Genomic DNA, 15,514 nt, shown 5'->3' on the forward strand with positions numbered 1-15,514 from the left:
GGGCACTGTGCATTGCTTACAAATTGTACAGCAGAACGCGAGGAACAGAAGCATTACACTCAGCACGGAGTTTTTGATATAGACCCCTGACACATGGACAACAGGGCAAAGCTACTGGAAAGGCAACCCGATTGTTAGTTTGTCTTGTCCAAAGTGCGTAAAGGCGTGCTTAGATCGACGCGGGTCAGGCTTTCCTTGAAGTGCCGTGCTCATGTTTGAGGTGGAACAACCACACCAGTCACGGATGCGCTTGACAGGGCACCGCGAGAAAAACAAGCAGGCTGGTCTCTGCCCACCGTGCTCCTGTCCAGCCGCTTACTCCCTTTCTACCGGGTTGTCTAGTGATCCAGGGAACACGTGGCGATCAAAGAGAGAACCTGGTCGCTCAGCGATGCAGATCCTCGCAGCACAGCCTGCACTAAAGTGCAACGCGTTTCTGAAGCAAAGATAAAGAGGCTGAGGGAGAACGTGACTCCCATCCAGTTACGCCGCCCTGGTACATTGAGGAAGGTGGCGCAGTTCGACTTTCTGACGCCAGATGGCGCCCTTGCTCCCCGCTCCCACGCATGCACGGGGCTCGCGCGCCTGCTGCACCGCCGGCGTGGGCCCGCAGGAGGAGGACTTGGCCAGGCCCGAGGAGCTCTCCTCCCGGCAGCCTGTGCAGAAACGAGGTGGTGACAAGACGCCTTGAGGATACGCAACTCCTCACAAATGATGGGAGGTAAGTATCACAACTCAAAAAAAAAAAAGAGACCAAAACTGAAAAATGCCGAAGTCATGCAAACGTCTTCTGAAGGTCTTGGGATGGCTTGGCGAGAGTGTTCAGTCTGAAATTCGTGTTTTAAACCTCTCTAAAGTTTCACGGTTTGCTCTTCTTATTCTGTGTCTCACTGCATCTAACGTGGGTCAGAGAATAAATCCGCATCTCGCTTGCGGGAAAAAACACAATTGCACACAAAACAAAGCTGCATCACACCCACCCCTGACCTCTGCACCCCAAATTCACTGTAACCCCACTCCTAACCCTCCTGTGCCTCTGTCCACACCACCCCTCTTAAACCACACTGACAGTAACAGTAATACAATTTGTACAGAGAGAGGAGGGCAGCTTGAGCTCTGATTTAATTACCACCATTTCTGCAGGCCCTCACTAACCCTTATTCATCAATAATGCATGGCCCCTTGTTTACCCGCTGTAATTAATCCACCGTTACCATAATTAAAAGCCCAAAATCCCTCAAGATGGTACAGCTTGTCCTGTCAGTACTGGGAGACAGCAGCCATCTCTGGCCCGGATGAGAAGACACAAAGGCAGGCAGGAAACAACCACGCCTGCTAACAGCTTCGATTTAACCTCCACCTGCAGTTTGTGCCAGAGATAATGCAGCTCTTAGCGAATAGGAAGCGAGGTCCTAGAGAAATTAAAAAGAGGGGAGGGTCACGAAACTCTGTAAAACCTCGCTCCTGTGTGAATGTGAATGGGGCCAGGGTGTAAGACAGAGACAGCAGATGAAGACGTGTAAATCAAAGTGACAGATGCTTACACGCACAGAATCTGTCTGGCTCAGCTGGCCGTTCCAACCTCTTACCTCAGGGAGGGTGGAAAGTGGGCTCAGGGCCCGCACTAATGGGATGAGTTTGGCAGGGCTCAGGCCATCCCCAGTGCACAGCCTTCCACCCTAGGGGGTCGGGCAAAAGTAGGCAGCCCAGGGATCAATGGGCATTCAGACAGGTGGACCCACGGAGGAGCAGCTCCAGAGCTGGGTAGCCGAGGGGCTCAGGGAGGATCCCAGCACGGGGGAGACTGCATGGCGGCCCCAGAGCTCTACCTGCTCAGGTCTCGGGTCCAAGAGTGCGCCGCTCGTCAGCCGCGACGAACGCGGTTTAAAAGCGGAACGCGCGCAGGCGCCCCTGCCGACGGCGTGGGGCGGGCGCGCGTCAATGTCAGACGCAGGCTCGTGCACGAGGGGACTGGCCGGCCCACAAAGACAGGGGAGCACACCCAGGGCCGCGCGGAAAAGATGTTTCCAGACGGACGCGCGCTCACGCCACCGGGGGGGCGAATCTGTAGCCTTTCATCTTGAGAACGGCGCAGTGAGGTGGAGTTGTCTAACGCAGCAATTAGGCCACACCGGCTTGTTGAGCACACAGGAAATGAATATTTTAAGCCCAGGATCTCCTTGGACATCCATGCTGGGGGCCTGGCATACCTACCGCAGACACGCTGTTGCCAAACTGCAAGAAGCGCTCAATAACTCAGGATGATTTTTACTACTAATTTAAGTATTATTGCTATGGACATTCCTGAACCGTCACATATCAAGACAGCAAGATAAATACCCAAAGTATTCATCTTTCATAATATAAGACACTTTTTTCTTAGATGATTTATCTAACTATTTCTTAATAATATTGAAATGGAAAATGGGTTTATGATAGCTTAGCACTGGGTGCTTCTGTTGACGAGTACAGAAGCAACAAGCACAGCTGGTCACTAATTCGCACACTCGCTGGATGACAAGCACTCAAGCACAGAAGGAGAGGAGAGAGGCACAAAGCATGCTGTCGGTCACACACACATATCAGGGCGACACACATGTGTGCGCAGTCTCTGACAGGCATGCGCCCCCCGTCACACGGGAAGCTAAGGATCACATGCGCGCAGCCGAACGCACTCACTGCTACACAAAAACTACCCGCCCCAAGGAGTGCCATCGAGCACAGGCCCTTCAGACTTAAACAGACATGCTTGCGCATTGTCACAGTGAGACACACTTCCAGGCACGCAAACAATACACTCACACATGTGGGCAGTCACACACACACAAACACACAAACCTTCACAGCCAGCTCAGTTAGCCAGGGCTCTTCCTTCTTGGGTCTCTATTAATTTTTCATTCCAGGCGCGGCGGCCTGGGCTCCTATATCCTCGCCTCCACCTTCACTTGATTTATTGCTCACAAATACCACAGCACTAATTAGTCTAGTAATTAATTAATAGGAATTTGCATATGTGCATGTGCAATTAGTACGGTGGAGTGTGGCGACTGCAGCTGGGTACAGCGGGCAGCTGAGAGAGACTGGCCTGGGGTCAAGGAAAGGTCGTGACCCCAGAGAGGTCAGGCTGGGGACCTGTCTTGAGTGGAAAGAGAGGGCACACAAGGACGAGAGGGGCGACGCTCTCTAATTCAACACTGGGAAGAATATGAAAATCCCCTTAAACTGGTAGACTGGTTCAGTGTATTTGATTCTTCAGTATAGTTTTCCTACATGTCTTATATATCTTATAGCATTCTTTAACCCCAGTTTCAATCAGTGTTTCACTGCTTGGGAATATGAAAACTTTGACCTTACGACACTCGCAAGCAGAAGATCAGCACTGACACATTTTTTAACTTTACACTTTAATTTTATTTTTATACAAAAAGCATCTTATGGTGATTGTTAATTATTATTATTATTCAATCTTTCTTTATTGGAAGATTTATTTGGTGTTGCTTATTTTATTACTTTATTTGGAACTGTCAGTTGTTTATTTACATCTACAGCATGTTAAAAAATGAGCTGATGTGCTCCTTCAACCCACCTCCCCACTGAGCCCTTCATCACACTACAAGTTCCATCGCAAGCTGGGAAGAAGGTCACTATGGGACAGGTCGCATCAAATCACCCAGGGATGTACCTACTCAGTCCACAGCCTCAGGACTATGGTGCTCATCAGCTCTGTACAACATGAAAAGACAAGAACTACTGCAAAAAGCCTGTTGCCATCAGACAGAATGGCATGTACAGGCACAGACAATTTAACACACAAAGACAGGCGAACACACTCATGGCTGCATAAAAGGATGCTTTTGGACACACTATATGCCAACACAGTAGATGCTGAAAGACTGTAACTAACATTAATGCCAACCTGCAGACACTTGAGATGATGCAAGGGTTACTGGTTTGCTGGGAACCTAGTTAGACCCCTGTGCAGCTGATCTGAATCACATCCTGGAAGCACTCTTTCAACTGTGTGCTCTGTCACCTGGGGAATCTCAGTCCCAGCTAGCTAGAGATATAGACCAGGATCAAACAGGATCAGCCTGGAACTGGAACAAGTGTCTTGAACTCTGCTGGAGCCCCGTCATAATTGTTACTGCTGATCAGAATGCAATCTGAAACATGCCCAGAGAGGGGTGCTGTGTTCGAAACTATGAACAAGACACTAACCCCGTCCCCATCAGTGAGGACACCTCAGACCTGAAAATGGTGTCCCCAAGCACCAAGATCAGACATACTTCTGCAGAAATAAACCTTAAATCTTTCAGTGACCAAGGGGCTTCGTCAAGTCTAATGTGAAAAACAGCTAAGGAGCTAGCCAGCTTTTCTCTTTTAATTTTTCTTTTCCAGAATTGCCATGTTACTGTTATCTACTTATAGCCTAGCCTAGTAGTTCACTCAACAGGCTATGACTGCAGTCCCTAAGTGATCGTGGAGAACTAATGGCACACATCCATGATCTTGACATCAGTGTGAGAACCAGAATAAGCCCAGCATCCCCAGGGCTGCAGAACTTTCAACATCTTCTGAGCACAGGCTCATTTCCTTCCAGAATACAGTTTGCAAAATTAGTCAGTAAGTGTGTATTCATATGTACATAATTACGCATGTCTGTGACACATACCTAAATGTATGCATACAGACATATGCACATACGAGTACAAAGTTGTGTTCTGTTTCTCCAGATTTTTTCCCTCTGTGTTTAGCAGGAGAGTTGAATGCAAAATCTTCAGGACAGGATAAAATTCTATGGGTGCTCATTGTTCATGTGGACGCACGGAAATTGGATCTCACCCTCTCACCACTCCTTCCTGCTGCATCATTCATGCAGGAGTGCACTAGTATGGGGCAATCATTCCCTTCATACACACTCAGATACTGCTGTGCTGAACTGGGGCTAGATATGCTGCTACTGGCCTTGCAAAATGCATGAATCCCCCCTCCTTTCTGCCACACACAATGTTTGTTAATGAAAATAAAATGAATATTACAAGTATCATTAATTAGAACTCTCTTGGAATGCTGCGTTTAGCTTTGGTCAGCATGCTTCAAGACATATTGCTACTCTGAAGACAATATAAAGAAGAGCAACAAAATTAAAATCCTGGTCTCCCAGGAATGTCACACTGTAACAAGCAAAGGAAACTTGATCTGATCTGATTCAGCTATTCCAGATCTTCACAGGCATTGAACAAGTCACCTGGAGACCCAGAGAGCGCAAGTGGTAATTGTCTCCATTAGCAAAAAAATAGGAGACACTTCTTTAGATGTGGGTTACTGGAAATCTGAAACTAGATAAACTTGATAAAATTATTGGATCATCAAGCTACTGGCAAATAAGCAAAGCTGACAGAATGACTTCAACTCATTTGTAACCATTCTCATATTCTAATGGAATATATGAATGGCCCATTGATTATCAGACATACTGTATTCTACACAAACCTAGTGCCTGAGGAATTTCATTCTTATTGTACTGAAATCTGTATTAGTATTACAGGTTTTTATTTGCATGATGAGTTTAATGCTCTTTCTGCACAACTTCCAATAAATTACACATAATGTATAAGATGGATTTTCTTGTGGAAACACAAACACAAAATAAAATCTCTGTGGCAATAGAGCTAGAAATTAGCTGTACCTTTTTCATCCTAAAGGATGAGAGTACTCCCTTCATCCAGCACGGAAATACAGCCCCCATCAGAGTGGGCACAGCAGGTCACGCAGAGTCATGACCTCCCTGTGCCCATGTGGATCTCTATAGGCACAGAACTATACAACATCCGACTGCTAGAAGAAAGAATTTTTGAAGAAAGACAAGGCTGGCTTTATATGTGTTAATATACTGCATACATCTGATAAATGCCTTGCAGCTTTACTACAAGCTGTTTTCATATATTTATAAAATCATAAAGAAATCATTTAGATGATTCATCATTTAGAAATAACATACTTTCAATGTAGAGCGTAGCTTGAGCATTGGTTGCATCACACTGGGCTTGAAACCTCTTGCCAGCAAGGTCTGAGTGCCCTCAGATGGCCTCCATGCTTCTCCTGCACTGCAATACTCTGAGATGGCCTCAAGCCACCCACCCAAGAGCAGCCACTTCTGTCGTTCACACCCTTATCAGGCTCTGTCCCCCCAGTATTTCAGGTGGGTGTACTGTAGGTGCTGCCCATTTCCGACTCTCATGTACCCACAGTGTGAAGCCCATCTCCTGAGTGGAGAATTAAGACCGGTCAGTGGCCATTTTCCATGGTCATTTTGCATCCCAATTCATATGAGAAAGACACCGATATGCTTCCGCATGGTGCAGTTTAAAAACAATACCTCTGCAGGAGACGGACTGAGCTGCCTGAAGGAAGTTGAAATAAAACCAGGTTATGAAACAGAGCCACGGTTCACAGGAGTGAAAAGAGGATTACCACAGCAGCTTTCTGCTGTTATTATAATAATACATTTTATTTCATATAGCGCCTTTATAGGTAGCTTCTCGAAGTGCTTATCATTTTCAGTTATTCTGCTGTTATTACCAAGGCCAGCACTGTTATTATGGTGGTATTAATGTTCCTGTTACGACTGGATAGTCTATTAAAAATACATAAGTCGAACATAAGCTCTTAATTTCAGGCTTGAATTCTGATGCACACTGCTGTTAGGATAGCAGGCATGCTTCTCCTGTAGCCCACTGGACCAGAGGGGGGGGGGTGTTATTGAGCCTCTGCCCCCCCCCCCTGGCGCCGAACAATGGATCAGCAGCCGGGCACGCGGGCCGCGGGGGCAGGTGCCCTCGGACGATCCCGCTTGCCCCTCAGACACCGGCTCCCAGCGCGCATCACAGCACACCTGGGTCCCCTTGGCTGGTGCCGTACCGCTCTCCCACACCCCCCAACAGCGTCTTCCCAGCCAGCGGCCGGGCAGCTATTGATCAAACCAGCCCAGCCCACAGTTTGAGAAAACGAGAAGAACTGGCTACTGTTCCTCTCGTCGCCTGCCTGCTATTGCTCTTTGTTTTTATTTCTTTCGGACCTTTTTTTTTCCGCCCCCTTTCCCTTTCTCCTTCCTTCCTTCCTTTTTCTGCCCCGCTCCCGGGGTCTCTGCCTTTTCGTTCACACCTCCATTCCTGTCCGTCTGGCGACACGACCGTCCCTGCGTTCTCCCCGCAGAAAACGCCCGAGAACGCTACAGCACCGCCGGTTTTTCTCTCCTCCAAACCCCAGCCCCCCCCACCCCCGGTGTCGCCTCCCAGCTCCGGTCCGGTTCGGGAGCTCCGGCGAGCTGTCCCCCGCCCGCCCCCCTCTCTCTCTCTGGATGTGTGAGCGGGAGCGGAGAGTGACAGATGGCGAGTCGCTCTTCCCCCGGGAAGGCAATCTCTCCGAATGCAGGCGCATGTCAATCACCGGCTCTCATGTGATGGCTCTTGCCAGTGACGTGCCAACCATATGGCCTGGCATCATAGCTGGTATGTAACCCTGCCTGGTAGCGATGCCACACTGTCTCCGCGCGCTCGGGTAGCACTCCGAAGCAGGCAGCCGCACCTACAGGAGCTGTGCTCGACATCCCCGAAGATGAAGTAGAGAGACGCTTCACCCCGAGAGAGCTCCGCGGAGGTAAGTTTATTACAGATGAAATGCGCGAACGAGTCAGGACAAATAGATCAATAACGCGGAGGTGATTGCAGAGCGATTTGCGGTATTTTTTTTTTCATTGAAAAATGGAATGCGTTATGAATTTTTTTTTTGGGGGGGAGGGTTACTGATTTATAAATCATTTTATTGTTTCAACGTAAGGTTCTGCTGCCCGTTTTCGCTTACGGTATTTCGAAGCCCGTCTTTTAAGTTTGAACGCGGGGGGGATGCAGCCCCCGTCTGCACTGTCCGCACTGTCTCTTAACAGGCATAGAAATTCCGTTTTTCACGGCACTTGGTGTCAGAAAACCACACAGCTCTTTCTGTCGGGTGCCTACGCTGAGCAGGCGAGCTGGCTGGAAAAACGGAAAACGGGAAGACATCGATTTCTTTTTTTTTTAAAAGACGTGTTCATTAAGTGCATTTAATTTTCCACCTACGGTTATCGAAACGAGATCATTTGATTGAATAGGGGAGCCGCGATTTGTCCCCGTGCGCTGCAAACCCACGGAGCACGCAGGGAGAGCGAGGAAGGCGTTTCTCACTTTTACGGTCCCTTATCCATCCTCGTTTCTAGCCCCTGGTTGAGATAGAAGATTTATTGATTATTTTTTTTTTATCGGGATCTTGCGTCTCGGGGCGACTTCAGCCTGATCCGGTGAAGCGCGAGAGTGTGCGAGGAAGTGTGTTTATGATTACAAATGCCTTTTTGTTTTTTCAACTGTTGGCTTTCCTCCTTATTTGTCTCTGCAATTAAAAAAATAAATAAACAAAAGTGTGCCCCTTTTCCCATCCCCCAACCGCTAGCCACCCCTTTCCAATTAGTATCCCTTTAGTGCAATTGTAAAATGATATATATATTTAACGAGAGCTCAAATGAACCGAGTTAGAAAAAAAACGTTTCTCCATTCAGAATTTTTATTCCTAAATTACTTCAGCGTTTAAAGATTGCCCAGCCGCGCATACTGCGGAACGCGTGAAATGGCTTTCCCGTGAAATAAATGTTCTGCTAATTAAAAGTTTTTTTTTTTTGCTAATCTCTTGTGTCTTGAATGTAAAAACTGGGATTTTGCCTTCTGGCTTGCCCCTGAGTCACGCAGCAATGTGTTCTTAAGCACACTGCATGGTTGCAATGTGCCTCACAAACACATTCTGTCTGCCTGCTTTCCTAAAAGGCGTGCAACGACTTCATCATAAAATAATCATTAATATATACACAGGTTAAATAGAATGCTTTGAAAAAATACGAAACGTTCCCCGTGTCACCATCTGTGCAACTTTAAAAAAAAATGCCAGAGTAATTGTAGCGAATTTGCACTGTGCATCAATCGCTCAAATTTGGTTGCTAAATCGTGGTTTGTGTGGATTTTTTAAAGTTGTTAAAATACAATTTCCGTAAAATAACGTACACGTTTATTGAATGACGTGCTTCTGTACAATAACCTTTTTTTTTTGTTTTGCAAGGTGCCCTCCGATCATGTGCGCACGCTAATTTAAAAAAAATATCAATTATTAAATTGTTACAATTAACGTGAAGAGCAACGAGCTCTTTTCCTCTCCTGGCGCGCTTGGAAAGGGTCCTTAGTGGTCAACCAGAACAAATCTACTTCCATCAGAGATCATATTCATATTAAACTTGTAAAACCCAATCAATGCTTTGTGAACACAACGTTTCAAAGGCAATCGAACCCTGCAAGCAAGTCGTTTTTGTGATCGTTATTGTTCTTAAGTATAGTACGTCCCCACAGTTCAAAACCCGCTTCTTATGGGGTGCTTTCTGTGCACTGTGAAGCAATTCGGGGGGACATCAAGCACAGGAACGACGGGAATTGAGACGATTTCGGGGGTGCCGTCAATATCACCTCCTAAGAATACCCAAACGACCTGTCGCACGAAAGACAATTTAGCGCAGGCAAAAGTAAATCGAAAAAAAAAAACAACCCGAAATAATCCGGATAAAAACACTCAAGTGGACAGTGTCGCGACAGCGCAGATCGCTGGCAAAACCTCCCGCACTGGTTTCTCAGAAGCGGACACGGGGGCTCTGTGCCCTCCTGGCTGGCGGCGCTTCTCACCCGCCCCCGGCCTGGGCCCCCTCTACGGCTGGAGGGCTACAGGAGAGGCCAGCTCGCCCAGCACAGCTCCCGGCATCAGGCGACGGCCCGGTCTGGTGTTATTGCTGGAGCGGTCCGCCTGAGTACAATAATAATAATAATAATAATAATAATAATAATAATAATGGTGATGCTGATGCGGTTTAGAAGTACAGTACAGAAGGACAGACCACAGCCTCCGCGGGGTGCGGGGAGGGGGGGAGGAGGCCGCAGGGTCCGGACAGCAGGCTGCTCTGGAATGCCGCCAGCCCGGCGGCTGGGACCCCTCTCTCTCCGCAGCGCGAGCAGGTGACACGGGGAGGGGCCGCGGGGGGCGGGGGCGGGGTCTGTCCCGCACTGCCGGCCTGTCCCGGACGCGTGTGCATGCGGGATGGGTTAGGTTCTGGTTAAAAAAACGGCCTGTGTTTCACGAAAACCCCCACCCCCCCCAAATTCATAAATTCATGGGAGATTTCATTCCGCAAATTAGAAATCAGCGTGTGATCAAAGGACATTTTTTTGTGCCGATTTTACTTTTAATGGTGCACAAGGCCGAGGTGCATCGATAGTTAACACGTTCGGGTCTGTTTTCTGTAAAGCTACGTGCATCATTGCTGATAACCCCCCTGATGCTAAGAACACCGAACATACATCCTCAACTCGGCCTACATAGTATTTTATTTCAGAATTGTTTCAAAGACGGGAAGGAATATTAACGACATACTAATCCAACCTCATCGAAGGTTGCTTTTCCAACCTGCTGTGTACATCTCGAGGTACCGGTTGTGAATGAAAAACAAAAACTCTGTATTTTGTTCTGATGATGTGGGATCTGTGTCGTGTGGCAGTCGTCGCTAGCAGATCTGTAAAGACGCCGAGGCGCGTCTGAGCCCGTCTCTGTGCGCAAGGGAGGCATTAAAAAGTTGTGCGTCTCCGTTTCAGTGTCGCCATGTTGACGAGGCTGTTCAGCGACCCCTCTCTGTTGCCCGAGGTGCAGAAGTACTCGGGCTGGGTGGACGACAGCGAGAGCGAGGACTCCAAGGCCAAGGACGACGACCAGGAGCCCGGCTGCCACCTGCCGGACGACGATCTGGAGGACGGAGACCTGCGGGGCGGCAGCAGCCGGGCCCACTCCGAAATCGCCGGGGAGGACGAGGAGGAGGAGGAGGGGGAAGAGGAGGACGGGGGGGAGGAAACCGAAGGGGAGAGGCCCAAAAAGCGCGGGCCGAAGAAGCGGAAGATGACCCAGGCCCGCATCGAGCGCTCCAAGCTGCGCCGGCAGAAGGCGAACGCCAGGGAGCGCACTCGCATGCACGATCTCAACTCGGCCCTGGACAACCTGCGCAAGGTGGTGCCCTGCTACTCCAAAACCCAAAAACTCTCCAAAATAGAGACGCTCCGGCTGGCCAAGAACTACATCTGGGCCCTGTCGGAGATCCTGCGCTCGGGGAAGCGGCCCGACCTGATGTCTTACGTGCAGACGCTGTGCAAGGGCCTCTCCCAGCCCACCACTAACCTGGTGGCCGGCTGCCTGCAGCTCAACTCCAGGAACTTCTTAACCGAGCAGTGCCAGGAGGGAGGCCGCTTCCACGGCCCCAACTCGTCCTTCTCCATGCACCCCTACCCCTACCAGTGCTCGCGGCTCTCCAGCCCGCAGTGCCAGTCGGGCAACATGCCCCCCTCCCACTCCGTACGGACGCATGCCTACTGCTCCACCTACGAGTCACTCTACGCCGGGAACGCGTCCCCCGAGTACAACAGCTCGGAGTACGAGGGTCCCCTCAGCCCCCCGCTGTGCATCAACGGCAATTTCTCTCTGAAGCAGCAGGACTCTTCCTCGCCGGACGCCGAGAAGAGCTACCACTACTCTATGCACTACGCAGCGCTGCCGGGCTCCCGCCCCGCGGCGCCCAACCTGGTGTTCGGCTCGCCCGGCGTGCGCGGCGGGGTCCACTCCGACAACGTGCTGCCTTACCACGACATGCACTTGCACCACGACAGGGCGCCGATGTACGAGGAGCTCAACGCGTTTTTCCACAACTGAGCGGCCGGAGCCGGCCCCTCGGGGTTTTCGTGCGGACTCCCCCACCCCAAACCCACCCGGAACTGCCGAACAGAACTGGGCTCTGTGCTCTTTACAAAACCACCCCCCCCCCCCCCTCCTCTCCCCCTTGTCCCCTTCCACCAACTCCCTCCGCCCCCGCTCCTCTCACACTGAACACTGGAAAAGGAGAGAAAATGGCCTCATCGGTTTTTGTTTTTGTTTGAGTTTTTCTCATGGTACGAATCTCGAGTTGTCATGTTGTATCAGCAACTTTTACAGTACAGTATTGAATCAAATGCTGCCGTATACACAAGAGAATAAAATCGTTGTTTTAAAAGCAGTATTTCCGATATCAGAAACAGGTTGTTACATTTGTACACCATAATAACTCTTCTATCACACGACAATCGAGCAATGTCGAGCGAAGAGAGAGGACGTGTCCTGCCGACTGTGGTATACTGTAAAGCGGACAGGTACGTCACCGCGGCGGCCATTAAGCACAACGACGTCATTCATGCCGAGCGGGCGCCTCTGTGAACAGACTCGCCCTGATTCGCAGTAAAAGCAATAAAGGAAAACAACAGCAAAACAAAACGACGAATCTATGCAATACAGTTTATGACATTAAAATAATCGACTTTTTTTTTAAGTCGAACAAACCCAGTTAAGGACCAAGCACTCCGGCTGATCGCGCACTTTCCCCAAAATAGGATGCTTAACATCGCGGCCGAACTTAAAAAGAAAGTTTAACCTTCTGTTGAAGCGCGTTTCAATTTGGCCTTGAGGTCTACCGATGGCGAAAAACAAAAAATATATATATTTACAAGCCTCTGCTCTGTGAGCTATGATCAACGTGAACATGCAAGGCATGGCGTAACTGCAGGCGGAGTGCGGCCGGACTGTGGAAAACGACGCCTTTCCCAGTTATGTGCGCGGGATGGTATTTGTTCGGGGAGCGTCGACTCCAGGCCACCCAGAATGGGAGGTTTTAACCACAAGCCCGACTCACCTGTCCTGGCGCGGCCCACGCACGGACAAAATGTAGGAAACATACCCACACACACGCAAAACAATCGATTATTGATTTCTTATATTAGCCTGTAACAAAACTCGCCTTATATTATTATTATTATTATCATTATAATTATTATTATTATAGAGGTAACGGCATGGGTGTTACATAGTTTAGAAAATGACGCGTTTTGAGTGCAATAAACCGTGTTGCTAAAAGGGGAAGAGAGACCTAACCTGAGACTGTAGATTTAACTAGATTTAATTTCTTTCGCTGTTTAAACACCGATACAATGGGTACCTGATTTGTTGCAAGGCTCTCGGTCTTTCCGGCCTTTCATTAAACTTGACACCAGCAGGGCTGAAGGCGATACTCAGTGGCTACACTAGGTCTCTGCACTGTGTAAAAGGAGCCGTCTGACTACGCAATTCACAAGAACACCAGAAGTGCTTTCCTTTATTCAACTAACGAGAAAAAAAGAAACCTACAAAGTGCTTTTCCGCTTGTATTAGTAATTACAATCTTGCAGCACCTCAGACAGCATATATTAAAAATCGAATATTCGAATGACGTCGGTTTTCGGTTGTAAGATGCGTGCTGTTGGACGGATTGGCCTCTTCTCTGGTGTTCTGGTACAGGATTCGACAATAAATAAGACCGCAACAACGAGGCTTCTGCTTTTCACACCAGCCCTTGTTTCCCGTGCTGTCTAAATACATACAGAACGAAATCCGTACTAGTCTCATGCCCGGAGAATTTACGTAAAATCAAGTTAAAATAAGACTTATCCAGCCAAAAACGAATCTTATAATTAAAAATAAAATATAAACAACTTTGTGCAAGAAAACGAAATAATCTGCAAAAAACAGAAACTCGCAGAATTATCTCAGTGCTCTAAAATATTTATTGCGGCATTTTAAAACGAACAAAACTTGCCGTTGCTGAAAACAAATATTAAATAGCTTTTAAAACTACATTATTTGTCATTTCTACCCAAGTGTCTTACATTTAATGTACTCGTCTTCGATCTACCATATATATATATGAAAAGGGCTTTTAGCCTGGCGTGTCCTGCAGGGTCTTGCGGCAGCGCCCGTTGCAGGGCGAGCGCAGACGTGCGCGTGAGGCTTCACGGCGCTTCCGCGACCCCGAGCTCAGCCTCGAGGGAGGGTGTTCAGCAGGCTGCGCGCGGGCCGCGTCCTCGCGACAGTCCTACCCGAAACTTCAGAATCTTACAGAGACCCATAATACTAATAATAATAATAATAATAATAATAATAATAATAATAAAGCTGGCTTTGCTCCAAATACTACAAAGGGAAACAGCTTTTTTTATTCATTGCCGTTGTTTAAACTCTATTTTAAACTCTTTTTTTTGTGATGTTCCGTTACGTGATTAATAGATTAATAATTGGTTATGTAGTCACACATTCAATTACAGTTTAGGTGATCAATTCCTTTTTGATGTTCATTATTAAAAGCAAAACAAAACAAACATTACCCGAATCCTGTGGGTATATTTTTGTCTTCGCAGCTGCCGGAAATGTGTTTTCAAGATGAAATAATCTGTCAAATAACCTCTTTCGGCTTCAGACCATTGAAGTTTAAAATCCTAAAGTTGCTCAAATCTGAAGCCCCGATTTCATAAACAGGGAACATTAGTTTAGTGCTGGATCTCGTTCAGAAAAATACGGAATACCCCTCAAGGACACTTTGCCACCACAGTTTTAACAGAACGACACCAACAACGATTTTCTATCTCCTCTTACGGCTTTTACCAATTCCCTCTCTCACAAGCCTCCAAAAATACAAAAAATAAATACATTTGCAATGTCTCCTGGAACAAGGTGGTAAATAAGTATTTGACTTGGATCACGTGGAAAGGTGGCGTCCATGCTTGTTGTTAGGACCCGAGGTCACGGCCGAGGACACGACCCGCTCGCCAGCGGCAATGGGCGGGACCACTGAGGGCTCGGAGGCCCGAGACGCGTCATTTCCTGCACCCCTGTCCGCCCGGATGTTCGCCACGGGCGCTCGGGCCCGGGGAGCTGCCCGGGCGACACGAGCTCAGCTTCTCGCGGCGTGAGGCGCGAAAGAGCACGTCGCGCCCGAATACAAAATGGCTCCTTGGGTCGAGGCGGGCCGAACCGCAGGGCCTGGATGGGCGGACGGCCCGCCGAGGGAGGGGGTGAGGGAGGTTGACGAGAGCTTGGCTGGTCTGGAAAGCGGGCTAGTGGGAAAAACGCAGCTGGCCCGAGTCGAACGATGCTCCAGCTTCTGCTTTTCGGGATTTTGATTTTTTCGCACCCTTGGAATTGTATAAGAGCTCCAATCGAAATGGCTTGTTTTGGGGTTTTGCACGCCACTTTGACGGACGTACTCTCTCGGTCAAGGAATTCAACATTCAGCTTTCCCAACCCCAGTCTTCTGGTAGACGCTATGGTGTAAAAAAACGTTCAGTGAAGGGACTCAGAAAGGCGACTTCCATTTTCATTAGTGGCGAAGCCACTGCAGCGACACTGCGGCTGCGCCACCTGTGTCCAGGTGTCCCTGGCAGTGCGCATGCTCAGGGTACAGCTGTCCGCAGCCGGACGTGCCAGAACATTCTCTGCATTGTCAAAGGACTGGTGTCCCACCAACAGGTCGGAATCCGGGGAGTACAAGACACTGTAAATACAGAGCATGGAT

The 15,514-nt window shown here is 48.6% G+C and overlaps 1 protein-coding gene and 1 long non-coding RNA gene across 2 annotated transcripts in view; one reads left to right on the forward strand and one right to left on the reverse strand.

The window, feature by feature from the left end:
* Nucleotides 1-15,514, reverse strand: part of LOC148638669 (uncharacterized) — a 61,344-nt gene that overhangs the window by 4,590 nt on the left and 41,240 nt on the right. The gene's annotated exons all lie outside the window — the stretch shown is intronic.
* neurod2 (neuronal differentiation 2) lies at nt 7,417-12,157 on the forward strand. Its single transcript, XM_088622923.1, has 2 exons — nt 7,417-7,659; nt 10,713-12,157. Exon 2 carries the CDS (start codon nt 10,720-10,722, stop codon nt 11,812-11,814), a length of 1,095 nt encoding a protein of 364 aa, XP_088479049.1. The 5' UTR covers nt 7,417-7,659; nt 10,713-10,719; the 3' UTR covers nt 11,815-12,157.

The sequence above is a fragment of the Lepisosteus platostomus genome, chromosome 28 (genome assembly GCF_059453375.1).
Source record: "Lepisosteus platostomus isolate fLepPlt1 chromosome 28, fLepPlt1.hap1, whole genome shotgun sequence".
Taxonomy (NCBI): domain Eukaryota; kingdom Metazoa; phylum Chordata; class Actinopteri; order Semionotiformes; family Lepisosteidae; genus Lepisosteus; species Lepisosteus platostomus.

What these genes read in the sequence shown, in the direction of transcription:
- neurod2 (XM_088622923.1), top strand. Translation starts at nt 10,720, where the DNA reads ATGTTGACGAGGCTGTTCAGCGACCCCTCTCTGTTGCCCGAGGTGCAG.